The following is a 27,894-nucleotide window of genomic DNA, read 5'->3' as shown; positions in this document are numbered from 1 at the left end:
GAAGTTGCTGCCGATCGAACTCTGTGGTTATATTCAAAGTCTAATGCGACTGGAAGACAATTTTTAGGAAATTCGAGCGTTTGTGGTGGGGAATCAATGACCGTTGGCGATTTGAACCGACCGTCAATCAAACGCTTGTATAAACTCTGTTTGCAGGATTAGCAAAGGTGACAAAAGGTTGAGATCAGTTTGTGTAATTAATGTTATAGAAATCAAACATCGTACTGGCCAAGTGTTTGACTGGGAGGAGAACTCCACTAATGCGAGAACCTGGGATTGAAAAGTGATTTTTTAATGTCCATGGTATGTTCACTGCCTCCCTCTATGTAAATTCCTTGCCTGCTTTCAAGAAAACTTTTCTACATCACTGCTATTTAGAGTACAGAACAAATGCTATCAGAGTTTCATCTCATATTTAATATATGACTTTTTGAGGCAAAACATTTTTATCAAAATTCATATGGTATGATATTTCCGAGGACCCTCACAGCCCCTTGTTGGTAATACTGTTTAGCCCTGTCCTACCCTCAGATTACAGTAACTCGGCTCAACAAACTGGCCCAGCCCTGGTTTCCCAAGATGCTTGCCCTCAGGCTGGCTTAGCCGGGTTGTTTAGGGCATATCAGTGTAGGTAAGTGATAAAAAGCAGTGTAGTGAACAGGAACTATGAAAGAGTCTAACAGTATGGTAATTCTGCTAAGAATTCATCCACCGGTATGTTGTCCAATTCAAGCAAGATCAGTTGACGTGAAAGTTGTTGATACTCACATCAGGTAGATTGACAAATCCAAAGCTCTGTGAAAGGATAGACTTGTTGGTTAGCTTCACCGTGGTAACCACAGATTCATAGATGCTACAGAAACCAAAGTCAATGAACTCTGTATCAAACTCCAAGTCTGATGTCGTCACAACTGCATGCACTATGAACGGTACTGGAGCGGTCTGAAAAACAATAATAGAAAATATTCATTATTTCTGTGAAGTAGCAGTTCTACAGGAATACAGGAGACAGAACTTTACTGAGGCATTTACCAGAATATAGTGTTCCAATTAGTTTCTGGTTTATAGTATGCTAAGTAACAGAGTTTTGGCAGTGCACAGATAATTTGAAACTCAAAATAAATTTAAACAAATCAATGCAAAAATAATATGACAAAACACTATTTATCATTTCCTCAAAAACATGTAAATTTTCACCAGCTATAAATATCAAAATCATATTTTCAGTATTATCTGAGTTGAAATAGCGGAGCTAGGTTTTACTACACGTGACTCTTTCACCAAAATTTACCCACTGTAGAGGTCTACACATCGGAATGAAAATGACAGGAATGTACCATGAAGTCTTTCTTATATGTAAACAGGTCCACAAACACAATTGATAACAATGAGTTTGGGCCAAACCATTGTGGTGAAAGGGTTAACATGAGTAACTTTCAGTCATAACTATCTAAATTGTGACCTGACAATAATTCTTTACGGTGGCAAAGAAACATCTATATTTCACTTACCTGATCAGCTACTCTGATGGTCATGGGTGCTTCAAGTACACCGGTTTCCTTGTCAAAATATCGTCCGCCTTCTTCAATCAAAGAGTGCCTGGGCAGAAATCAGAGGAACAATAGAAGTGTAACTGCAAGCTCACAACATCAGCATTCATTCAAAATGCATGAAACTTCACTGAAACTCAGTTTTCTAGGGTTATAATGAACAAAAATGTCCTCTTAATCAAAAGTGATTTAAATGTAAATGCTGTGCCTGAAAAGAGTTGAAATTTCATACCATTGGTGAAAGAATAAATAATGTTGTTCATTGTAAAATATCGAAAGCAATAACAATGTAAGTTTCCTTGATATTCCTTTGCTATGTTTTCCTTGGGTGAACTTCTTTGTCTTACACAATAGAAGACAAGGATGTTCAACTTCAAGGGAATTCTAAATCGCTGGGACTGAGATTGTCTTCCTTACACAGCATGAACTGCAATGTGCATATGCTGCAAGGGTAAAGGATTTTTCTCATTTGTGCAGAAAATGATTTCTAACGTGATTTATTTGTAGTTACATAAAACAAAACTTGGGAAGGTACGCTGATAAACACAGTACTTTTACTAAATTATGGGAATATATCAAATATATCCACTTCTACTGAATAATTGACATTTCATATTTTTCCTTTCAAAAGTTGCTTCACATGAGGAATGCATTCATAAAATCAGACAAATCTCAAGAAATCAAAGATCATCTGAAGGAGCTCACCTTGGTAGAAATTTCATTTGAGCAGAGAATTGTGACTGTGCTTGGATGTATCCTGTCTTTGGTAACAACTCCAAGTGATTTCTAAGTTCTTTACAGACTTCAAATCGGAGTCTCAGAGCAGTGGTAGCTCTGTTGTTAACTACGATAGAATCCTGATAAAGTCTGTCAAACATACAGATCTTCAGATCCACGTTCTGTCTCTCAACCCACACCGGCACATCAATGGCTAGAGCTGTTGCTTTCACTGATATCTGTGAATTATAGAAAACACAACCTTTATAAGTCAATCTTCTGCAACCTTGTTCACTTTTGATATTTTTTTACTCACTTCCATGAAACTTTGCCTCCAACCCAACATTAAAGGGACAAAGTCGGCCATTTTTCATGAATTTGTTTTATGCAAAATACTACTATTTGACATGTTGAAAGATACTGAATGAATGGGTGATCATGCATACATGTATATTCGACCCTGGTTTTAGTCAAGATAAACAAAACCATTGCGAAAATGAATTAATGGTCATGACCATTAATTCATCTTCACCATGGTTTCATTGATCATGTCTAAAACCGGGGTCGAATATATGCATGGTCACCCATTCATTCAGTATCTTTCAACATGTCAAACAATATACGTAGTATTTCACATCAAACAAAATTCATGAAAAATGGTCGGACTTTGTCCCTTTAACTTTACTCCTTGTGAAATTATAAAATGTTAGAAGAGATTCATCATCTCAGAAATTCAAATCACACACAAGGAAGTTTGACCCAATCAAGCAATTACATCATGCCCCATAGTGTGCTCAACTTTGTACTTTTTTGCTAACAACACTCAAGTCACAAAAATACAACTGTGTCATTCATAAAATGCCAGTATTTGTTTCTGTGGCAGATTTCAGAAATTCACTGTGATTTCTCCTGCTATACAACTAACAATGTACAAAAGTTAGGGACCAAATTTCAATTGAAATCTTGAAAGGTATCCATAACAGTAAAAAATATTATTTTTATTTTGCAGTTATTGAAAGAAATACAATGGAGAAAATTGAGGTTGTTTCAAGGATAACTTAATTGTCGGCAGAATTGTGTTGTGTAACTAGTATGTAATACATACATATTCAGTACACAGAACAGTATTATGGGCTGTTCAAGATTTGTCTTGTACTTACATTTTCTGAAAGAGGATCTGAAAACCTGATTTCAAAATCTGTCTCCACTTTGCCAGGGATAGTTGGGGCAAAGATGACTTCCAGTTTGACAGATGAGAATGGTGCGATGTAACCGATGGCTACTGTCCCAACCTTCATCCCATCCAAGTTGGAAATGTCTTCCAGGTCGTCTGGACCAAGTGAAACACTGCCGGTACTAACATCTGTTGAAAACCACAAACATTCATTGAGAAACCAAATAAGTGCTTGTTCTATTTCATTTCTAAATTGACACCAAGAAGGCCAAAAGAAGGGTAAGGGTTTGTTTCTCATGCTGTCACATAGAGATTGTGTCAGCTTCATAAAACTGACAGTGAACAGCCCACAGCAGAGAAGGTCTATGAGTTCACATGTGCGATTGTCAAATTTTGCTTTGACATAATTTTTTGCACATCAGAATTACCACTGCATGTAAATCTTCCTGTTTTGTTGCCTTTATGAGGCAAGTTGGAATTCATAACCTCAAAACAATGTTGTTAAATTTATGACCTCAAGAACAGCAAAGTAAATCCTGACTCACCACATCATTCATGTACAAGACCTTTGATGAGAAACAAATCTACTGTTTTATCTTTTTGTTTGTTTGTTTGTTTGTTTGTTTGTTTTTTCTTTCCTTGATAGTTAAAGAAATGTAAACACAGTATAATATTTCAGATGCTCTCTATGCTGGTCACTGAACAAGTGTAAGTAGCAGTGATACAACTTTGTTGAAAAGGTCACTGCTGACTCTTGGATATTAGATAAATTTCTTGACAAAGACATAGAGATGATACATTTGTTAGGATGAATTCACAAGGAATTATCCCAACATTATTGACTTACCATCTCTGTCTTCACCATCAGTGATCTGTGTCTGTACCTCACTCTTCCCACTCTTAGCAGAGCTTGGTTTTTCCTCCAGGCCTTTCTCACTCCCTGCAGTTTCATCTTTTTCTTTCTCTTCTGGTTCCTGTTTGCCTTCATCATCAGCAGCTTCATCTGTAACAGAAAGGATGAGAACTTGTCAGTTGTCTGTTTCAGAGTGGATGATAGTTTTACTGGTAATTGATCTGACTTCATAAATGAAACTTTGCAAGTCAGGAAAACAAGGACACGTCCTAACATTCTTGTAAAGTTCAAATACTTGATGGTGTTAATGTTCATGTTATGTGCATCAAAAATCAGCATGTTAAAAAGAAGTGTGTGAAATTGCATTTTCTTAAATGGTGAATCACAGGAATCTGATGATTCGTTTATAAGGTTGTCACTATCTTTGTTCTGCTTGTTAAACAATGTCTTAATCTACTCTAAGTGTCATATCAAAAAGCCTACCGTAGTGTTCATCTTCTCAAACATGTTATTGTTGACAATGACATATTTTTCCACACCATGATTTATTTGTCACCAATAACATTTCATAATTTACAAATCATGTTGGCAAGGCTAACATTTTCAGTTCATATGAAATGTACTTTACCATGAGTAAGAAGAAAATAATAAATTCCCGAACAAAAATAATGAAAATGTCAACAGTTTAAGCCATTTTCCCTTTTTTGACAAGCAACTATTAAGGAGAGCTGTTTGAGCTTTGAGATTTCACACTTTAAGAATGATTGAGATTCATTTACCCTTTCATCACAATGGTTTGACCCAAACCATTGTTATCGATGATGATGGTGGACCGTTTTACAGGAAATGGGGGTGAACAGGTTAGAGTTGACATTATAATTTGCAATACTACTAACATTACAAATTTCATTGACCAATGATAACCTCTAGGAATACTGTAGAATGACTAACTTACTTTCAGGCTGTGGGGCTCCACTAACAGTCCCTCCTTCTTCCTGTATGGTTGTTGGAGCTCCGTGTTCCGATGGTTCCGGTGTCTTTTCATCCTTCTCCGAGACTCCATCTCCTTCCTTTGGAGCATCTTCCTTGTCTACTTCTTCCTTGGCAATGGTGCTGGCAGATTTCTCTGTATCAACTCCAGTCTGATGGGGAAAAAAATAAAAATACAAACTTTGCTATAGAGAGTTTATATTAGAGATTCATACATCCTATTGACGTGTATTAATTGAACAAGAAATGCCATACAATAGACCCCTCAAATAAAAACAACTGAATAAACTATCAAAAATTGATGATTGAAGTTCTCTTGATGTGTGCAGGCCTCAATGAATCATTAATGGTACAGAAATTTTAACAATGTTCAAAATATGCGCTCATTTTATGTTAAATTACATGTACTTAAATACAAAAAAAATAGCTACATAAACTGAGCACAATGCCATAGGTTTTTGTATCATCTTAGTCAAGTTGTTTAGTTTAATAACTGAGCAATTGATATTACTGCCATTATCAAAGAATGAAATCATTGAACTAGTGTACATACCATACCACCGATGGACGCCATTGCTGATGTCATAGTTGTGGGTCTCATTCCTAGTTTGATGGTAAAAGTACAGAAACAGTAAGCTTGGGTTATACATGAATAAAGTGTGTGGTTATAATCAGACTGAGACCATGTCTCCTGTCTATTACCTTGGCAACGAGGCATACAGAGCTTCTGGACACATTTGGCATGAGTGCAGGTTATAGGAAACAAATCTTTGGACACAAACTTAAAGGGTTTTCTTGGGAAGCATCTAGGTATGTACTGCATCCCACACTCAACACGAATGACTCCCTAGGTTAGTAGTGATTAATGTATAACACTGTCTGTGTTCACTCATCTTCATTCTCGCTCATCTATTCCTATTGTGAACTTAAGGTAGTATGCACATCGAAAATGAAAGACTTTGCTCAAACTTTCCTCAAGGAACCATCCAACCATTCTCTTTAAAAGTCAGGAATAAAAATTGGGAGTCGCCATGCAAATTTTGGTACTGGAGAAACAAATTACCCAAGATTTACCGATATTAGAAATTCAAATGGCCACCTGACACCTGTGTAAACTCTATGGAGAAAAATTAAAATTTTCGAATTTCGAAAAACTAAGCCGGTGAAAAGTTTTCTTACACTGAGAGCTTTAACATGAACCCCAACATGTGGTATAACAGAAGAAAATCGTAAAAGTTTGAGAGTCCAAATGTTGGTCCCCGAGGTGCGTTCTTTCTACCTTAAAAACAGTCTTCTTGTGAAGTATCACCAATAATACTAGTGCATGCTGTGTATCTTTTGTAAATTGTTTAAATTGAGCCACATTCATCCAATTTTTAAAGATAGGGAAAGCATTCAAGACTCATGATGGTTATTTAATGTAATCACACACATGAATGTATCAAGACATCAACAAGGGAAGGCAAAGTTGTAAGTCTTAATGAACAAAATTACTTTAAAACATAAGATCAATTGCGAATGTACATCAGATGTGGAATGCCTAAATTTGATATTTGCTATTCTGACTTGTAGCCTTATTATGGGATATAAATTTGTACATGTTTAGCTTACTTTACAATTGATATACATTATTTAATGATAATCATATTTCACACTACTTTATTTTATTCTTGTGCAGCCAACTTACATGAATCACGGCAAAGTATTTACCTGTAGTTTTCACAAATTCAAACTTTGTGCCAAGAGCTCCTTTGTTTGTCAGCATTATACTTTTCTTCAGTGTCTCACCAATGACTTGAGTGCTGAAGTCAATCAGGTCTTTGTCAACAGACAGCTGCACATTGAGAAAAAAAGAACATGGTTATCTTATATTTATTTACAAAGATTTCAGAGAATTCTCATAAACTGATTAATATTCATCTAAATTCTCTACATGATTCTCAAACAAATTACAATCTAATTCAAGTTCTGTTATAGAACATTGTTTGATAATTACTGATGTTTGCACACAACATGGAGAGCTGATGGGTTAACCTTTTGAACCTTGACCCCCTGATGCCCTATGACATGACATAGAGATTTTCATTCAATGTGGATTCAAAGGGTTAGACAGGTATACCTACAGGATGTTTTATTTTGAATAACTGTATTAAAGGGGAAATTTACCCTGAAAATTAATTTTGGAATATTAAACCTATATGGTCATTGAAAGGCTTTCGAGTCGATTTTATTCACTTTCACTCACTGGCTAACAAACAGCGGTGTACTAAAATACCGGAAGTGACGTCGTAAACTTGGTCATTGAAGCAGTCGACGTATGCAACTGTAAGCTTTTCCACTTAGCCTACAGTGTATAGAATGGCTACAGAATATAGGGGCCAAGCACTCGGTGTCGATGTTTAAGTCAAGCAGAAATAAAGTTTTCTGCGAATATCACTTTCAGAAGGGCTGCTTTTAGCGAAAGTTGCAAGTCCAACTACTGAACTACAAGCCTAAAAGAAAACTGCCCGGGGCATATCCAGGCCCAAGTGCTTTGCTTGTACATAGGGGGACTGTACGTATGCTCAGGCACTAGAAACGGAACGCTGTAGACAGGACTGCCGGTTCTAGAATAATCATGGCTACATCAGGGTGTTCTGTAACTTTCATGTCGATGTCTTTAGAGCATTGGCATTACTTCGGTGTCGGCATGATTTCACAGCGATTGGGTTGACAATTGACAGGCATGATTGATCGCCGAGAGTAATTTGAACTTCGTCATCGGAGCTAGAATATTCACTTCCCGAACTCGAGTCGCTGTAACTTTCTGACGATGTCAGTCTTGGATCATCGATTGCTTGTTCAGGTTTGAAGTTATTACCGATTATCTTCGCCATTATGATTTTCAGTCGAGCGCTGAAGTTTGCATACCGCGTACGCGTATACTCCACTTGGCGTAGAAGAGCTTGGTTATAAGTGACCTCGCTTTGAACCCGCTGTGACTAGCAAGTTTGGTACGTCACTTCCGGTTTCCGTGCGTTCAGTTTGTGGCCACTGCGCTAATACGCGCAAGTGAAAGTGACTGAAACCAATGCTAGTTTGCTTATTTTTCACTAAATAACGACCTGATTACCTAAGAAAGTCTGGGTAAATTTCCCCTTTAAAGGAATTCAGTCACATGTATTTGAGGTGGCTAGTCATTGATATTCAATTGGAGGACCAACCAAAAATTTACTGCAAAAATGATGTTCCGATACTCCTCTTACCACACATGTTGTCTGAAATTTGTGTTCACTGAGTAACTTAAATGTTTCTTTTAGTTTTGGGAATCTATGCAAGACTCTTCAACAACCTTGCGTTGAATATTCAAAGCTTTCACACCAGCACACATTAATTTATTTATTTCATTTGATCCATCATGCGGCACGTGAACTCCCAATTACAGGATGAGGTACTTTAAACCCACTACCAAATGGAGTATTGAGAAGTAAGTATCTTTTATTGAAATCTTGAGCAAGTATTTCTATTGGAATAACACTCATATAGAGAGGCCATCTTTGTACACACACAAATATCATTTGAAATGAAAATAAAGGGCAATAGGTAGACTGCAATGAGGTCCTTTGGTCATACTTACATCACATTTCTTTGTGCTACAGATCAGAGGTATTGAGAAAGGTCCAGTCTGAGCCAGGAAACTGACCTCTCCTTGCAAGTCTTCATTGATCTAGATGAAAGAAGAAGTACAGCTTGGTCCAATCTTGTAGGCAAGTATCTAATTTTGAAGTTATCAAATATTAAAATAGCAAGCGATCTGGGTGAAAATGATTCTGAAGTTTGTAACAAATATGTAAATTTGTAATAAACAAGTCATACAAAAAGAAAATAATGGATGCTTTACATTCACACTGTTAAAATTGTAACTGTTATTTGTGTGTTAAAATACTGGTTTTGTGCCTTTTATTTTTCAGAATAATATATTTGGGATTTTATCATACTGCTCATAGTAAATTCCTCCTTGGATTTCATACACCGAGTGCCATACTTTTTTAAGAGTATTGCTTTAAACAGTTCAATACACAAAATTTCCCATAGAAGTGTCAAGTTTTACAGGATGTCTGACTGACTCACCATAGGTTTGAATGTGACAAGCATCTCACATGTCAGACCAGCCGACATCTGACCAGGTGGGTCGAAGCTGAAACAGAAAACAAACAAGCAAATCAAATCAAGAACTTACAACGTCAGTGTACTAGCTGCAGACAACTGGTGGCGATAGAAATTACTTGCATTACGCAAGAACTTACACTGAATTTAACCACCTTGATCAACTTTGCTTGTTGTTGAAACACTTTAGCTTTATGAACCCACTCTCCTTCTTAAGCCCCATTGTGTTAAAATAGTATTTATAAATCTAAGTTCAGGAAGCCTGGGAGGAGCAATTCACTTTGAATGTGTGTTATAGTTATCCAGAGATATCACACAGAACTCCTCAATCTCAGATTCTTTGTGTATCCAGTTGTAGCATTGCAGTTCATTTGTGTGACCAAACAAGGCAATGAAAACATAAAAGAGATTAAATAACAAAGTAATGTAATAGTTCTTAATGTATGAGATTTTTAATATTCCATAGAAAAAATACTGTGTAACCGAACACATAAACCATAACTACCACTATTACGTCACTTTTTTAGGTTACATTCTGTGTTTTATAACAATTGCTAATAATTGTATACAAATTAGCATAATTTGTACTTACTACACATTGACAAAGTTCTTCAGATGCTCTGATATATCAATCAGTTTGAGAAAATTGACGCTGTAGGATACATTTGTCAAAATCACTTTCTTCTTGTAGGTTTTACCAACATCGAAATCCTGAAAAATTAAAAAAAAGGAATAATGAATCTGATGGAAAGAGTTAGACAATGACAATGGTTTCAATATATATGTATGATATAACTTAATGCATGTAAAAACTGTAACATGATCTATCAAAATTTGTTGTATCAAGTTCGGACTGGGCCAACACTATTACAGACGAGAAAAGGCTTCATCTTGATAATGTATCAAACTTTTCTGTTTTGGCCAAATTTCCATAAATTTCACCATAATCCCGTTCCATAGATGACACACTACTCTGTAAACAGTCAACAAATATTCATAAAGTTTCATGGACTCATAATGACTATATTTGACTTTATTTTTCCATAATGTCTCATTTTCCAAAGTCTTGTCAGTCTTTCAGGTTCCTTTGCATGGGGGCTGGAGGCCTAACATGCAATGAATGAGACATAACTTTTGCATTATTCTACAATATTTCACCTTTTGATCATATGCAAACATGTTTTTCAGGAAACAACATGTTGTCACATTTCACGCTTGTATTGGACCTTTGTGTAATCTGGAAGGTTCTAATGAATTATTTACTCATTACTGTGAAAACACCACTGCAAACAGTTTTACCTAAATTTGATACCTCAGGGAAAATAGCTGCCATTTTTCATCAGATCTGCACAATTTTTATTCCACAAAATTAATGCCTTATCTTACTCTTTCCAAAGAATAATGAAAACATACTGTACTCATTATTCCAATGATAACGGTAATTCAAGGACCCACTATGAGACTGGTTAGTAAGACATAAATTTAGATATATTTGAAGCATGCCACTCAACAGAGGTGTCTACACTGTAGCAGTCTGTTGTTACGATATCTCAGTTTAAATTTCTGACCTTATGCCCAGGTACGTGTAGTGCCATATAATATTCAAATTAAACCTCTTGCTGTAGGGAAAGTGCAACATTAGCTTGTAAGCACGTCACCACGAAATTTAGAAAAAAATTTGTTTTGTTGATCAAGAGTTTTCAATCAAAGTGGTTGATTCATTCCAAAGAACAGGAATGTAATTTATGGGGGATTAGGAACACAGATGTCACCATCTGTGGTACTGTGATGTGGTTATGCCTATTTGTGAGATAATGTTATGTATTTTCATAAATGTCAGATACATAAGTGTTTGGTGGCAGCTGTAGGATCACAGTTGACGCAACGCCTGTCAAATCACCATGCACGGATGGATCAGTATGGATCTGGTCTTGCTGAATGGACAATGTAGCATTGTCTTGTTGATTCCTACTTGCCTTAAAGGTCTGGTGAAATGCCCATGTTGCAAAATCACAGAAATACAGTTGATGGTCTATAAAACAGTTACATTCATTTCTTTTTTCGTTTAGCGCGCGTGATTATGAAATATGGCAAAAGAAAAATGCAATGTGGGCGTGTCCCCCGAGCCTCTCCAGTCGACTTTTTTCGGCTTTCCGAAGTTTGCCCGACGCCGTATCTCATAACGGGAATAAAGTATTTCACACCTCCGTAAGCTCCCTACGGGGGGTAACTTCTAGGGTTTCCGCTTACATGATCAGGACAGTGTCCTCCTTCACTATGGGAGAACGTTGTTCTTTTGGTGGCTGTGACAGCGGCAAGAACATGAACGGCTCAACTGTAAACTTTTTCAAGTTCCCGTCAAGTGTTGAGTGTTTGAACCATAATGTGCTTGTCTCTGCTGGTTCGTACGATCGGCCACGGTCCCTTGGCTGAGCCTGCCTCGCTACTCGCTACACAGAAGGTTGGGACCGCAATGCAAATCAACAGCATGAACACCAACACTGAACGTTGTGACTGCCATTAAAATGCACTTGTCTTCAACACGGAACGTCGGGAACGCAATGCAAATCGACAGTAACTTAAAACGTAAATGGGACCGTGATTAAAATGCACTATAACTACAAATCAGCTGCATGAACAGCAACACTGAATAGACTACCATTAAAACGAACAACAATACGGAACGTAGAGATCGCGATACAAATCATGGAGGTAGAGTCCTTCATGATACAAATCGACAGCAACACGGAACGCGTCGTTGGGACGGCAATTGAAGAACAACGGGGAATACCGGGCCACGAGGACCGCGATGCAAATCGCCGCAACATGGAATGTTGAAGACTGTGATTAAAATGCACAACAAAGAACATCGAGACCGCAATGTAAATCAACTGCAACACCGATCCTTGTTGCCTCGATTAAAATGCGTATGTCTGCTATGTATAGCAAAAGTTTCAATTCTCGCGAGCGAGCGTTCCTATGCCCGCTGTACACTAGACAAAATGACGTCAAATTTATCGCGAGGGCTCGATTGCGTGTGTCTAAGTTTCAATTCTCGCGAGAGCCATTTATGCATGCTGTACACTAGACTAAATGACGTCAAATCTCTCGCGAGACTTGGCTCGATTGCAAATACGTACGACGGAAAGAACGCAATAATACGGAAGTAGACACAGTTTTTGCGAATCGCCGAGAGAGAAGCGCAGATTAAACAAAAGACTAAAAAACCAACGTTTTTTCTTTATTTTACCATATTTTTTAAACAAAATCAGTTTCGCCGCTGTGGCGAATTAGGATCGATTTTTTTTCGCCACTTCGGATTTCGATTCGCATTGGCGAACGTGGCAAATGGGCAGCGCGAACACTGGAGCTGCCTGTTTTGTTAGCGGATACCGGGCAGAGATAAGGCGGCGTTGGACCGCTATTCGATGTAAATGAACACACCTGTGACGTCACAGACGGCCAACTATTATCCCCGCTATGGGCGTGACCTGAGTGTCGCAAATGACCCCATGAAAGCCGCGCATAGAAATATCAAAAAAATTAACACTTGCGCGTACTTTTAGGTTGCAATTCTGTTGCGAGTGTAATAGTATTGACCCCCTGGAAGATATTCAGTCACACGAACGGGACCATTTCACCAGACCTTTAAAACTGTTCAAGGTGGATCATGTTTACCATAGAATTGTCAGACCATCGCTGATTAGAATATAACACTTACCTTGAAGTGGATCACATCTGGTTTGCTGTAAAAAGGACACCCTTTGAACTCTTTGCCGGCTGCTACTTGTTTCTTAACAACTCCGGATCTGTGCTTTTCCAGGGCTTCCGTCATGATGGCCCTTTCCATTTTGCTTTGATAGTGAGTCAAATTAAACTTCTGTTCTTCATCCTTAGGCACCTGGAAATGAGACAAGGTTTCAATAGGTGTCAACTGCAAGGCTTGCAACATCAAAGCAAAACAACCTCAACTGCTTAAGATAAATGCCTCGTATGTGGTGCTTTTTTGTGATCAAATGCAAAGTGAAGGACTACAGAAACAAATTACCTAAAATTTACCGCTATTTAATATTCAAAATGAGCACTATAGTCTGTGTTATTAAACTCTATCAGGGAATTTGAAATTTCTGAGTTTCATCAAAACAAGACCATGACAACTTCATTCACCCTTATAGGTTTCAAGATGAATCTGAACAAACAGCAAACAAGAAAAGTATTGACAAATGCAGGTGAACAAAAATTTGCCTCTGATGCACATTCTACCTTGAGGAAACACAAATTCAATAAATGGATGTGGACTTTTATATTATTTCACGGCAAGTAACATGAAGACCCATCTATGTTTGACTGACTTTTACCATCTTTGCACCACAACAAAGTCTCTAAGAAAGCTGATAAAATTCAACCCCTCTTACCTTGTAGGCTTTATGTCTTTGATCCCAGAGTCCCTTGAACTCTGGTTTAGCCAATGTTTCATCCCTATCTTCACTGTCACTTCCCTTCTCATCACGACTTGTCACTCCATAGGGACTGAAATCATCATCATCATCTGAAGACACTGTGGTCAGTTTACTGCTTGGTTTCTGGGTAAATACAAATCAAAGAGAAAAAAAGTCTATTTATATGTACTCCAATCATCAAAGAGAAAAAAGTCTATTTATATGCACTCTAATCATCAAAGAGAAAAAAGTCTATTTATATGCACTCTAATCTTCTTCTTTTGGAATCTCCAAGTGCACACTCTCTCCTATTAAATCATTTTTAACATTTTTTTAATAAATTTCTCTGCCTGAATTCTACACCAGTATACATAAATGTATTTAAAAAATAATTTTTTGCATCAATGTTGCATAGTAATGGCTTGCAACTGTTTGCTTATTTTGACATAAACATTGTTCTATCAAATGATAACCATTTGATTATCATTTACAGATTTACCATATGTCACTGTTATGCCATGGAAACTCTATGCCCAATACAAAATCACCATTTTGCTCTGAGATGTTTGTTGTTCAAACACCTATTCACAATTTAAACATAAAGTATCATACACACATGTTAGTAATTTATCACGTTAATGGAAAGTTTAAATCACAATTTTCATCCTTGGATCATTACACTCCCACACTTTTGTTGAGGAGAGGCTGGAGGTGTTTTGAGTCCAAACGAATCAAGTTTCATTTGCTATGCATGTGTTCTACTTATCCATGGTCCCCTGGTCTTGCTATCGTTCTGTGCAGACAGTAATTTTAAATTTACCAGAGAAGGAACTCATTATTTCAATTATTGTAAAATTTTTAACTTACATGAACTGGGGCAGCCTCTTCCACATCAGCACAATATTCCATTGATGACGATCCACTAGTTTCATGGATAATTCCAATCCTTGCCTTGCGTCTTGGACGTCCAAGTCGTTTAGCTCTCTCTCTGTCACGTTTTGATTCAGGCCACAGCTGAGGGTATTGCTGCATGCGTTTCTTCATCTGTTTTTCCTCCTTCAGAATTCGGGAAACGATGTCAACCTGCTTGTCTCTCTGGTCTTCATCAAACTCTCTGCATTACACAATGTCAAATCATGAAATGGAGTGGATGTTTTTTCTGACCCCGAAACTTCATTTCCCTCTTTTACATTTCAACAAATATCAGTACAAAAATATTGATGTTCCAAACTTCGCTTGTGAAAGGATTAACCCATTCACCATGATGGTCTGGCCCAGACTCATTGTTATTAATGGTGTGTGTGGACATATTTACTGGGAATAGGGGGTGAGCATCAAGAATCATTCACAGGTTTCATTTATTGCAATAGACATACTTCAATAGTACCATGTTGATATAGTCAAAGTAACTATTGTACAGCACTCTCAATTTTCTCCATCTTTATAATCTGTACAAAACTTGTACACAAAAATTTACTTTTCTTTCAAACTTAACACATTTCATTTCTCACAATGCTAAGCCTTGAATCTGTGTGATGCTACAATTTTTACCTGTTCATCTTTTTTCCCCCCCTTTTTTTTTTATTGACTTTAAGAGAAAAAAAATTTCCGGAAAGAAAACCCAACATAAAACAAAAAAGTAGGACAGTGCTTTGGTTTTACATCTCAAAAAATTGATTATTCAATTTGCAAAATAGACTTAATTTTGACCATTTTATATCCGTGTCATCCTTATCAAAAAATTTTAATTTATATTTGTGTTTTTCTACTGTTATTCTTTCTTGTACCCATGTTCTAAATTTATGTTTATCTTTATCATTTCTATGGTACATGTACATGTTATGTTGGAAGTTTATAAACCATAAAATGTGGAAAAGTAGCATATGTATTGATCTGTCATATGGAATAAAACCTGATCGACACTGAAGGTAAAGCATGTTGTTCTTTTTATTGGTATCAAGGATACAGCTTAGACTAATGGCATGAAATTCATAAAGCTTGACAAGGTAGTCTCGTGCTTGCTTTTAAATTTGACAATTTCCCCCTGGGACTTACTGTTGGTCTATTTCAAAGTTTCTGAGTCTTTTCCTTCTGAGTAAGATTTCATCAGGATTTTCACCACTTTCCAGCAGTTCATGTCTCTCATTGTCTTCCGCCTCTGCAGCTTGCCTGGCCAAGTAACGATCGCGCGCCTGGATGGCTCTCAAGTTCTCCTGCGTATCAAACGGAACAGTTGTTCAAAAAGAATGTTTCTTAATTTGTTGTTGTTTTTTATTAAAGACACAAACAATGCTGCTGAACTCTTCATCATTGGTCATAAAAAGTCAAGGATCAACTAGAAATTTCATATTTTGGGAAAAATTATTAAATGATTAGAAAGGTATGATGTAGAAGACAAAGGCAAATTCAAGAAGCAGATATTACTGTACAATTTTGTTTTGAAATACCTGATATTTAATAAATGTACAGGATGAATAAAGTAAACTATGATACTGCCTCTGATGAAAGCAACTTACCCTGTTAGCTCCAATGTTTTGCTTCAATGAGAGTATGGTTTGCATTCTCTGTTCCATTTCAAAACGGTTTCTTTCCTCTTCTTCAGCTTCTTCTCGTCTCACCCTGTATGCAAACACATGGACGATCATTACATCATAAAGGGAGAATGTGACTGGGGACAGATATTCTGACTCTCAAACCTTTACAGTACTTTACACAGTTTGAGTGTGAACTCAATTCTGAAGCTTGGTGAGCAAATGAAGATTTCACCGTCTTGTGTTTTTGAAGTTAAGAAAACTTTTTACAATAGTTGCCATTTTGAATTTCAAATATTAGTAAATTGTGCGTAATTTGCTTAGAACTATTGCACGGTGACGAATGATTGAAGAGTAATTCACAGTTTCCTTCTGCAGTGGAAAGTTGGAGAAAAATCAAAAATTTCAGTTTTAAGGTACTGATTACTTTATATCAACAGTTTGTTTTGTCTTATTGCTTTTGATAGGGTGGTTTGGTCTCCATCTATTTATAATGTATGGCATACTCTACCATTATGGATAGCTTATAAATAAATTAGGAATACTTTGATAGTTTCAATGACCTGAATATTGAATTTTTCAGAGTAGTTTCTGTGGCAATAATGGCATATCAGTTTATTGTGCCTTGGTTTATTCCAAAAGTAATTCTAGGGCAAAGTGTTCTGTTGCTGTCTTGAAATATTCTGATACCCATGAATTCATCAATATTTATCTTCATTTCTTATTACCAATTAAACATTAAAATTTGTGAAATAAGCATACAATGAATCTATGCAATATGAATTCTTGAGCTGAGTGAAATCAACATACTTGGCTAGTGTTTCTTTCAGGTACTTGCTAGCAGCTTCTCTACTTCTCCTTGCAGCGACGATGGCCTGGCGATGTTTCCTGTCTCTCTCTCGCAGTGCAGCGATGTGATCCCTGAAAACATATATTGCATGGCATTATGGCAACTGACAAGCATCCATGGATGAAACTTTTCATGTGGACAAAATATGATGATAAAGTATATTTTTATGTGTTGGCTTAATGCAATGAGTGTCATCTTTAGTAGGAAGGAGAATGTCATAGAGTCAATTTTCACAAGCAACAATGGTGATTGTAATCAATTATGTCTCTGATTTAAAACTGTACACATCTTCTTCAAGATGGTGAATGGTATGTGACATATGAGAAAATGTAATCATTGCCGCTATCTTTCATATGAGACGAGAAGTGTTGGGAGAGTACAAACTGAAAGGTGTTAAGTTGCCATAACGAAGGGGAAATATTGGGGAGAAAAATCTTGGCCCAACTTAGTTGGCTGCAATATTTTATACATTTAGACTCAGGTTAAGGTGATCATCGAGTATGTATGTGTTACAAACCAGAATACTGATTGTATTTCAAATTACTCACTTGTCCCTGTTCTTTTTCCTCCTCTCGGCTTGTAAGACTTTCAGAGTTTCCTTCTTTGCTCTTTGAGCTGCAATATCCGTTCTCTCTTTTTGCCACTTCTCTTCGTCTTTCTGCAGGTCCTCCTCCACCAGCAGAAACTTGCCTTGCTCCACCTGCACTTTGGCGAGCTCAAATCTGCAAGTAATGGAAGGGATATATATTCCAAGCAGTTGTCAAAATTTACTCTGTCATGTCAAAATGGCTTGAAGGCGATGAAGTAGAGAGGTACCTTAAAGGTATACTTCACCTGTTCCAAGCCACAGTTACCATGGAAAGAGAAAATCTAACCAATCACAGATTTTAAGTGGGTGGCCGCATTTTGAACAAAGTGCCCTCACATGGCGATTTTGAATACCAAGGAATGCCCCTTTGATCATATATGGGCATATTTAGATTACAGGTGACTGTATACCTTTAATGAGTCTATATAGACATTGCATTTGAATACAGTAAATCTGATCATGATCATAAGCCTGCTTTAGACAGATATTCATGTGAAGTATATTTGCTTGCATTTGTATTTCAAACATTTGTAAATTTTCAGTAATGGTTTTCTCTAATCCAACATTTTGCAAGGTGACCACTGATTATTATTCTTGAAAGAGAAAAGTTTGTAAAAAAGTTTAAACATTCTGTTTTCAAGGTGCTCTATATCACAGAGAAAAATAATTTTCGATATTCCTTCTAGGTGCACATTACTGAAGACAAAAATTATTTTTAGTATTCCTTTATCAATCACTCTTGTGTACATGTATTTGTCTCTCCCTGTCCAAAGTATCAACTCAATCTAACTAATTTATTTGACACTGAAAGAATTCAAAGAGAAAGGCTTACTCTGCCTGCTCTAGTTTCTGTGCTATCTCTTTCTCCATAGCTTCCTCAGCTTCAAGTTCAATGCAAAGCTTTTCATGCTTTGACCTCAATCTGTAAACAGCAGCCATGTTGTTAGCTTCTTCCTCCTCCTGGATAGAGTTATAGACTTCATCTCGCTCCTTCTCAAGGGCTTCAACTTTATCTCTACATGTCTTTAGCTCCTCTCTGGAAGTGAAAACACAGAACATACCATTATTGGTTAATATAGAATCACAGATGAGGGTGTTACTAATGTTATTGCTACATTTCACATTTTACTGTACGGATAACCACAATATACAAAACATTATAGTTTCCAATAATGCTACATTTCATTTATAATACTTTGCACTTAACGATAAAAAGAACAAACACTAATTATTTTAAGAATGAGTACTTTCACACAGATGCCTATCATAAAAGTGTCTGGTGACACATATACCATTAGGTATTCAACCTTACATAATGCTTTTCCTATTTCTCACCGTGAAGGTCCAATTATACCAGGAAGATATTTTGACTATATGGAGGTATGGTGCAACTGTTTCAGGATACTGGACACCACACAAGGAGGGACTGTGATTCCGTTGCTACAATTACAAATTGGGAATTTAGTATAGGATTGAGGGCAGACTTATATAGATGACTATCACGGAAATTCTTCATTCCATCTGGAGCTGTAGATATCGGTAAGATCAGTGCAAACACACTATAACCATCTATCACCAAGTGCCAAGAACAGAACTAGTACAGGTTTCCTGATGATAAGTAGAGCTAATGGTGTTCAGCCTTATTAATGAATGACGAAGTAGTCTTCTATCAGGGATTTAACCCTTTCAGGTCTGACTTTCTTTGAAATTACCAGAACTACCCCTTCATATGGGGTTTGAGGCTTTAAACGGTTAAGAGTCTTTGGGAAGGGCATGTTATAAAATGTAGCAACATCAAGGAATACATCCAATTGTTATTTTTGATCCAGACTTCTCAAATCAATTTACTATTAACATTGTTGCCTGGTTTTCAATAGGAACCAACAAATTCATGTGGTCAGGGAGTACTAGCAGCACACCACTGTTTTGCCTCATTTTGGGACGATTACTTCTTCCACTTTAGCAGGTAGGGCATGAAATGCTGAAGTGTAGAAATCCTACAATCTTGCACCCTACATGAAAGACTGGTATGTCCATTTAGTGGACATCCCGTAACTGCAAATGTTAAATGCTTTGAGCACCAAAGTCAATTTTTGTGGCCCTTATAAAATACCTCAGTCAATTTTTGTCAGATTTTTGCCAAAATTTTGATAAAAAACTGTGGCCAATGAAATGTCGTGTCCATTTTGTCAAAAATTATCAAACAAATTACAGAAAAGTTCATATAAATTGGTAAAATGTTGCACTAAAATTTTGGCAGGAAAAATACAGCACTCAAAGGGTTAAACTGGGATTTTGTCAGGAGCTCCAAATAATACTGATCATCTGATGGTGTCAGTGATTCCCTAGGTTACTAACAATTCAAAAAAATCTTCGTGTCCACTAATCTTCAGTCTTGCCTTTCATTCTTTGAAGGATTGTTGTTCTACCTACATGTGTATTGTGTACTGGAAACGGCAAAAGTGGAAGGGTTCATCCAAAGCAACAATCCAAATCAAACAGAAAATAAGATGAGATAACTTTACCTTGTTTTGGTGACCAGGTACTCAGTGTCCAGTACTTTTTCACTGAGCTGATCCAAGTGTCTCCTGAGAGCCATCATGCGTAACTTTTCTTGCCTGGTGATTTTCTGTTGTGACGTCAAAGGGTAGTCATTTTCATCAGGGCTGTAGAAAATCAAAAGCAGTAAAGTTGTTACTGTAATTAATTTAACAATTAATGACTGCTTCAATAGACCTATCACCAATTGTTTTTTCAGATACATATACATTATTTTATAATGCTGTAATGTAATGCTGAAAATTTATCCTTTCAATTTGACCACTGAGGCACCAGATTGACACTGTTGGGAGGTTACCAGCATTTTCTTGCAATGTGAGTTGGAATTTCAACAGATTAGTTTTGATGCAATAAAACGTTTCTTCTGCTTGCCAAAAGCACAGATCCACCTCATCTTTCTTTCTCATGTTTACTAGCAATCCATCTTTGTAGCTGATGTTGAACAAACTTGAAAATTATGTCCTTGAAAAATAAATAAACGGTATTCCGGTTTAGGTGTATACTTATAAGTGACAATGAAAAGTTGGAAAATGTAGAATAAAATAACTACAGTAGTTTTTGATTTGAGTCAATCATCATAGTCTGCATCAAAAAAGGATATTCACAAGTTGAGTCTCTGAACTGGAAGTGCAAGAAGAAGTTGCATTCAGATTTCCAGAACTACTTAGACCACCCAACGTGAAAGCCTCTTTCATACTTAGAGCCCGGTGCTGACTTTTCCAAAAATCTAGCAAACATATTTTTATAAATTGCAATTTCAAAGGAGAACAAAAGACAGAAACACCTCATAATCTTCTTAACACCTTAGTTAATTCTGATCCCGGGTCTTTTCGACCCAGGGTTTAAGCCATGTTCTTTCCACACTATTGTTTTAGGTAATGCTGGAAAGACAAGGCTGACACAAATGAACAGTGCCTGTACGTCCACTGGCATTTCTGATGTTCAAATACAGTTTCCACTCTCCTATCTATGAGCCACACAAGCAGACCTCAAATAATTACACTATGCTGTTTGTAATTTTGTCTTTGGTCATGTCTTTGGTCTTCCTTGCTGTTTGAGTCAAGTTTAGAAGCATTTGAAAGCTGATTACAATACAGGAGCCAGGAACGCTGGGTTGGCCACTTTTAACTACTGAATATTGCTTGATTTTCATTGCCTCTGGAGACAACCCACAATGCTCCATTCTGCCTCCTTGTTGGACACGTATCTTTGTCCAAAATGGATTTTCTCATCCCTGAAATAGTTGCAACAGTACCATAATTTAATACTCAGTGAAAAAGACTCTTCTGATAGTTCAAATTCAATACATACCCAGTCATTGATGTTTCATCACTGTACGACCAGAGTTCGGGATCGCTCTCGTATTCCAGTGGAGTTTCCTCGGACTCCATGAAGTAGCGTGATGGCTGGAAGTCATCTGGAACATCTGGAGACTGTAGGTCTGAACTGTCCTCCATTTTTGATCACTTAGAGATCACCCAATAAACTAAAAGTAATTGAAATAATACTTCATTTTAGCCTATTTATTGACATTTATATATACATGAAAAAAACAAAGGTCACCTTCACTGGTTACTTTCTTGATCCACTGTAGTCTAAGTAGATTACCATGGCTGTGTATAATAATGGTCCTGACTATCAGGGAGGTTTCTGTTACTACAGGTCCATGTTTGGTCAGTTGGTGGGAGTCAATGAGGGACAAGAGTGTAACACAGATCTCTTTTATCAAGTATCTTTGAAATGGTTTCTGTGCATTCTTTATTCATGATTTTATTTTTCTTTTCATTGAGCCTCTAATTTGGGCAAGCATGGTCCCTCTAGGTACTTCTGTAAATAAAGAATGCTTAGATCTCATTACCATGATGTTATTATAACCAGGTTTTGTCTGGGTATTTGGGTCGGACAGCAAGCTACTTTACTGCAGCTACAGCAAGACACACTAGAACAAACGAGGGATTTTCTCCGATCAGGAGAAAAATTGACCGCCTGATCAGGAGAATTTCTCCTGATACAGAGACTTTCTTTGATAGAGTAGTTCTGCGCAATTTAATAGTCATTTGCACATTTAGAAAAGTGTACCAGTATGTTGATCATTATCAAATTTTAGGGTGGGTTTACCACTGTTCTGAAAAAGTTCACTATTGTATATTTTTCACATTTATTCAATAATAGTGATACCCTCTGTAGGAAAGGCATACAGCAAATTGTCACTTTATATGAAAAATGTATTTCCAAAGTGTGGATCAACTCAATTTGCACTTTTTAACGTCAAAGTAATGTCCCAGAATTCATTCATTAACATTTTGAAACTGTTACTGAGATTTCTGTCATTTTTGAGAAACATAGGGCCAAAGTCCCTGAAGCTACTATAGACATGGATACAAAATTAAGTATTTCCTGACTGTATGAAATTATCTCACTAAGGTCATCCTAGAGACCTGTAAACCAAATATTAAAGCTGTCTGACGAGCGGTTTCAAAAAACAAGCGACCCAACAGTCGACAGAGCTCTGCTGTGTTATGTAGAGAATAACTTTTAGTGACACATGTATTGATGAAGAAGGTGGATATCTTTGATAGCTCATTTCAGGATGGCCTGACCAAAATGGCAAAATTTGCAAAAATACAAAATTGAAGATTTCATCATTATTTCAATATATTACAATAAGATAAAGCCTAGCAACCTGTATACCAAATATCAAAGCTATCAGATAAGTAACTTTTGAGAAACAAATATTTTGACCAAAAATGGCAAAAATTGACCCAAAAATACAAAAATTGAAGATTTCATCAAATTTCAATAAATCACACTAAGACAACCCCTAGGCACCTGTATACCAAATATCAAAGGCATCAGACAAGTAGTTTTTGAGAAACACATTTTTTGACCAAAAATGGCAAAAATTGCACAAAAAATACAAAATTGCAGATTTCATCATATATTCAATATATCATATTTAGTTCGTCTGTAGGCACCTGTATATCAAATATCAAAGCTGCCAGACGAGCGATTTTGATGAAATAAAGTTTTGACCAAAAATGACAAAAAAATTCCTTAACAATACAGATTTGCATATTTCATCACAATTTGAACAAATCTGAGTTGGGTTTTTCCCAGGGACCTGTATACCAAATAACAAAGCTGTCTGACCAGCATTTATGAAGAAGAAGATGATTTTTTACCAAAAACGCCTTTTTGGTGCTAATTTGCATATTTTCAACAATATCAAAAAATAAAAAAAAAGCGGTTTCTCATAATCATATTGTTCATCTACACATCAAATATCAAATCAGTAAGTACTGTGGTTCTCGAGATATTTGAGTGGACGGTCGCCTCACAAACGGACATACATACATACATACAGACTTACATACACACAGGACTGGTTCCCAGACACTTCGCACCAAAACCACTTCGCACCATACCATCTCGTCCCACACCATTTCGCACCAAAACCACTTCGCACCAAAACAACCTCATACCAAAACCACTTCGCCCCAAAAGTCACGTCGCCCCAAACCATTTCGTCCCAAAACAACTGAAACAATGTTACTTTGCCCCAAACTTATCGCCAACCGGCAAAGCTGAAAATAACCAACCACTACCATCGAAGTTTTCATAACCTTTCTGTCATCCCAGGACTGAAATCTTGAAGTGTACAAATTTCGAGGAAATACGCGCACCGCACCTGAGTTGTAGCATTGAGTAGTTTTCGTGTTTCTTTTTTCTAATGTACCTTTTATGGTTACATGCAACAATAAATGGGTCGTGGTAGCCAAAATGTCCTGACACATTAATGCTTCCAAGTTGCAGGTAAAAACAACGTTATGATACGTCGTGGCATCGTTGTTTTAGGACGAGTTGATGGTACAATACTTGGGGCGAAGTGGTTTTATTTCGAGGTGGTACTTGGGGCGAAGTGGCGTTGGACGAAGTAGTACTTGGGACGAGGTGGTTTTGGTGCGAAATGGTTTTGGGACGAAGTTGTGTGGGGCGAAGTGGTTTTGGTGCGAAGTGTCTTGACCCCTACAGACTGACGCCGGACGGATACCCATCCCAATAGCTTCTCTAGACTGTAGTCTATAGTAGCTAAAAACTGTCACCAAGTAGCTGTATCTAAATACATGTAATATTAACATTTGCATTAACATTTCTGAGAAGTCTCCCGATCGGGAGTTTTCGCCGATTGGGTGAGAATCCCCCTTTTGGTCCAGTGTACCTTGCTGAGCTTTGAGGTGGTGTGCTACCTCCTCCATAAAGACTGATGTGATGTTATCATGGAGAATTACCTTCATGGATCTATCTATCGTTGCAATGGTGCCTTTCTTAGACTCGATGAACGATGCTAAAGCAATCGCTGATACATTTAAACAAACTGGCATGTGTATTTTGGTGGTAAATTACTCGAAAATTTTAATTTGGGATGCCTGCGTGCAGGTCATCCGGCGTTGCGCGTTGGGATCGTCGGCGTGCATTTCGTTCGCCCGTGTTGTTCGCAGATTCAGCAAAATTCGTGCCCTCGAAACTTTATAGGAAGATGCGACTTATTACAAAGCACTCACTACCTGACACAGCTTACAGGTTTCATACATTCACGATCTGTACTTGTCGACAAAAATGCACACTACAAACTACAGTGCACCATCCTGCATGCCTAGCCGTAAACTTTGAAGTGAACAAATTTCACTGTAATTGAAACTTCCTTCAAGAAAGAGCGTTTCCAATGTTACCGTTGGCTACGTACCTTTGATACTAATGCGATTAAGTGATAAATACACACCCGAAAAATCACCAGAGTAAAAATGTTGGCTACTATTTCCAGGTCTCGGCTAATGTTTTGGTTGTATGATGAGCTCCGCCATGTTGATAGCAACCAAATCTCATGAAGTAATCTCGGTGAGAACGAGACTTCGTCTCCTTGGAGCGCCACCTATGGTCATCCACGGAATGAAGCCCGGGCACCCAAGGTGGTGAGGCTGCGTTCGCAAATAATGGCAAGGGGGGAGGGCTGCAGGAATCGCGATTGAATTTTTTTTTTCAGGTCACACTAAAATCCCTCAAAACATTCAAATCCCCCCTCTATATGAGCAATTTTTTCAAGTTCCCCAAACTATCACATATAGCCGCATATTTAGGGAGCATGTAGTTATTATGGCCAGGGGTGGGCCGGCAAATTCTTCCTGGGCATCGTTCAAAATAAGTGAACCCCCTACCCATTGCACCAACAAATTGATGACCCCTCTTTTAACATGGCAAAAATTTCATGACCACCCCCCCCCCCACCCCACCCCCATCGCTTGAGTAAGCTGCACACACAAACACCTCTTGGGGGCATGATAGAATCAAAAAAAAGATTCCCAGATTTTTTCAAATGACCCTCCTTACATGCTCACAAGTTGTTAATGTTCACATTTCCCTTCTGACTTGCTATAATTTTTAAATTACCCCTCAAAGGGATTGGACAGAAATTACAGGTGGATTGCATTATATTTTTGCGCAAGCGTATGTGTACAAAATTTTGATATTTGGATTTAATTGATAATCGGCTGTTGACAATGTTGATTCACTATACATGGTAGTCTATGAGAAAACTATGTAATACTTTTTCAATACAAAACTATATCTATGCACCATTTATAGATATTTGATAATTGACCTAATTGTACTTCATTGGAATAGGGTTGTTACAACTGGTATGTGGACAAAACTTTGAATTTAGAATTTCACCAACAATGTTCATCCACTATACATGGGAGTCTATGATAAAATTGTGAATAATTTTTTTCCAATGAAAAACTTGCTATACTTGTGCATATACTGATGTTCAATAATTAACATAATTTTACTTGATTAGAATACAATGGTGCATATTATATGTACAAGAAATCTAATTTTGGAATTTCACTGAAAATGTTCATCCACTATGAGGAAGCTATGAACAATTTTTTTAAATACAAAAATAGGTAAACCTGTGTATTTATGTACTCTCAATTATTAATATTAATGTACTTGATACGACTATGGCGGTAATAAATGGATTTGTTCGCCAGAAATTGGATTTTGGAATTTCACTGAAATGTAGATTCACTGTACATGGGAGTCTATGAGGAAACTGTGAACAATGTTTTTTCCAAAACAAAAGTAGGTAAATTTATGTATTTATGTACTCTCGATTATTAATATTAATGTACTTGATTAGACTATAGTGGTTACAAATGGATATGTGTGCAAGAAATTGGATTTTAGAAATTTACCGAAATGTTGATTCACAATACATGGTAGTCTATGAGGAGACTATGAATAATTGTTTTCCAATACAAAACTATCTAAATCTGTGTATTTATAGACGTTTGATAATTCATTTTAAAGTACTTAGTTAGACTAGGATGGTTAAAGGTTGATATGTGTGCAAGAAATTGGATTTTGGAATTTCACCAAAATGTTGATTCACTATACATTGGAGTCTATGAGAAACTGTGAATAATTTTTTTACAATGCTTAACTAAATTAATTTGTGCTTTTATAGGTGTTTGATATTGATACAAATGTACTTGATTCAAATAGGGTATTTGAAAGTTCAGATGTTGACAACAAGTATGATATTGGAATTTCACCTAAAATATGATTCACCTAAAAGTATAATTTCACTTTTCATGGTACTATTACTATACAGGTAACTGTTAAATAATTTCCCTGACAAAACTTGCTATATCTCTAATATGTAAGTAATAGGAATTGTTCATTGCCCTCAGTGAGCTTGATTTACAATAAGACAAGCCTCAGAATTCCCAAGTAAAAATGTTCATGTGACAGATAATTATACTTTTGTTCAGATTTAATAGAATGAAATCATGCAGCGAATCATTTTTATCTCCCAGAATTTTTCTGAACACTAAAACTGCTTGACGGGACGGATACTTATGAAAATTAAGTGACCCCCCCCCCCTCTGAGCTGTTGGAAAAATACATGACCCCCCCCCCTTTGCAGTTTTCAAATTTAATGTGACCCTCCGGATTTTGCCAGCCCATCCCCGGCCGTAATAACTGAACGCTCCCTTAAACTCTACAAGTCTAGTCGTAATATTGCAATAGAGTTCCGTGGCGTGTAGGAGCTACCGTATAATCGTATATCTTTGTGTCATTCGCGACTTGCCATACGCATATCGACAGGATGCAATGCAGGCGCGAAAATCGAAATTTAATATTTCAAAAAAGCATCTGTGAAATTTTTCCTGCTCGCCGAGGAAGTCTCTTGGTAGCTACTTGCTGCGAAAACGAGCCCTGCCACTCCTTGACGTGTTCTGCTTGGAGTGGGGCAATGAATGACCAAGCTACCCGAGTGGCAGAGGCTACGGATTCGCAGCAAGGTAGCTACATGGTTTGAACCGTGATCTTGTGTTTTCATATGGCTGGCTGGGTATCCCCAAACAGAGATGTTGACCCCGAGATCTACATTTGAAAAGAAAAGGTCATGGTTTTCATAATAAAGGGCGGGA

General features: G+C 37.1%; 1 protein-coding gene across 4 annotated transcripts in view; it reads right to left on the bottom strand.

The window, feature by feature from the left end:
- Positions 1-25,294, bottom strand: part of LOC139137559 (cilia- and flagella-associated protein 74-like) — a 44,588-nt gene extending 19,294 nt beyond the window's left edge. For 2 of the 4 annotated variants that reach the window (XM_070705726.1, XM_070705728.1), the window contains exons 1-22: positions 25,179-25,294; positions 21,710-21,884; positions 20,365-20,505; positions 18,672-18,875; positions 17,799-17,972; positions 17,211-17,321; positions 16,386-16,488; positions 15,925-16,082; positions 14,737-14,983; positions 13,846-14,013; positions 13,152-13,331; positions 10,023-10,141; positions 9,395-9,461; positions 8,901-8,990; positions 6,995-7,118; positions 5,838-5,887; positions 5,250-5,436; positions 4,289-4,444; positions 3,428-3,630; positions 2,256-2,506; positions 1,512-1,599; positions 769-942 (exon numbers count right to left, since the gene is read on the bottom strand). In XM_070705726.1, the coding sequence (XP_070561827.1) occupies positions 769-942; positions 1,512-1,599; positions 2,256-2,506; positions 3,428-3,630; positions 4,289-4,444; positions 5,250-5,436; positions 5,838-5,887; positions 6,995-7,118; positions 8,901-8,990; positions 9,395-9,461; positions 10,023-10,141; positions 13,152-13,331; positions 13,846-14,013; positions 14,737-14,983; positions 15,925-16,082; positions 16,386-16,488; positions 17,211-17,321; positions 17,799-17,972; positions 18,672-18,875; positions 20,365-20,505; positions 21,710-21,855 (3,141 nt within the window). In that variant the 5' untranslated portion in view covers positions 21,856-21,884; positions 25,179-25,294. Of the gene's footprint in view, positions 1-768; positions 943-1,511; positions 1,600-2,255; positions 2,507-3,427; positions 3,631-4,288; positions 4,445-5,249; positions 5,437-5,837; positions 5,888-6,994; positions 7,119-8,900; positions 8,991-9,394; positions 9,462-10,022; positions 10,142-13,151; positions 13,332-13,845; positions 14,014-14,736; positions 14,984-15,924; positions 16,083-16,385; positions 16,489-17,210; positions 17,322-17,798; positions 17,973-18,671; positions 18,876-20,364; positions 20,506-21,709; positions 21,885-25,142 lie in introns of all 4 variants that reach the window. The other 2 variants (XM_070705725.1, XM_070705727.1) reach the window with 1 other exon arrangement.
- Positions 25,295-27,894: the final 2,600 nt, after the last annotated feature.

Source organism: Ptychodera flava, chromosome 7 (genome assembly GCF_041260155.1).
Source record: "Ptychodera flava strain L36383 chromosome 7, AS_Pfla_20210202, whole genome shotgun sequence".
NCBI lineage: Eukaryota > Metazoa > Hemichordata > Enteropneusta > Ptychoderidae > Ptychodera > Ptychodera flava.
The sequence above is the reverse complement of the archived record's forward strand: the minus strand, read 5'-3'. Positions and strand labels throughout refer to the sequence as shown.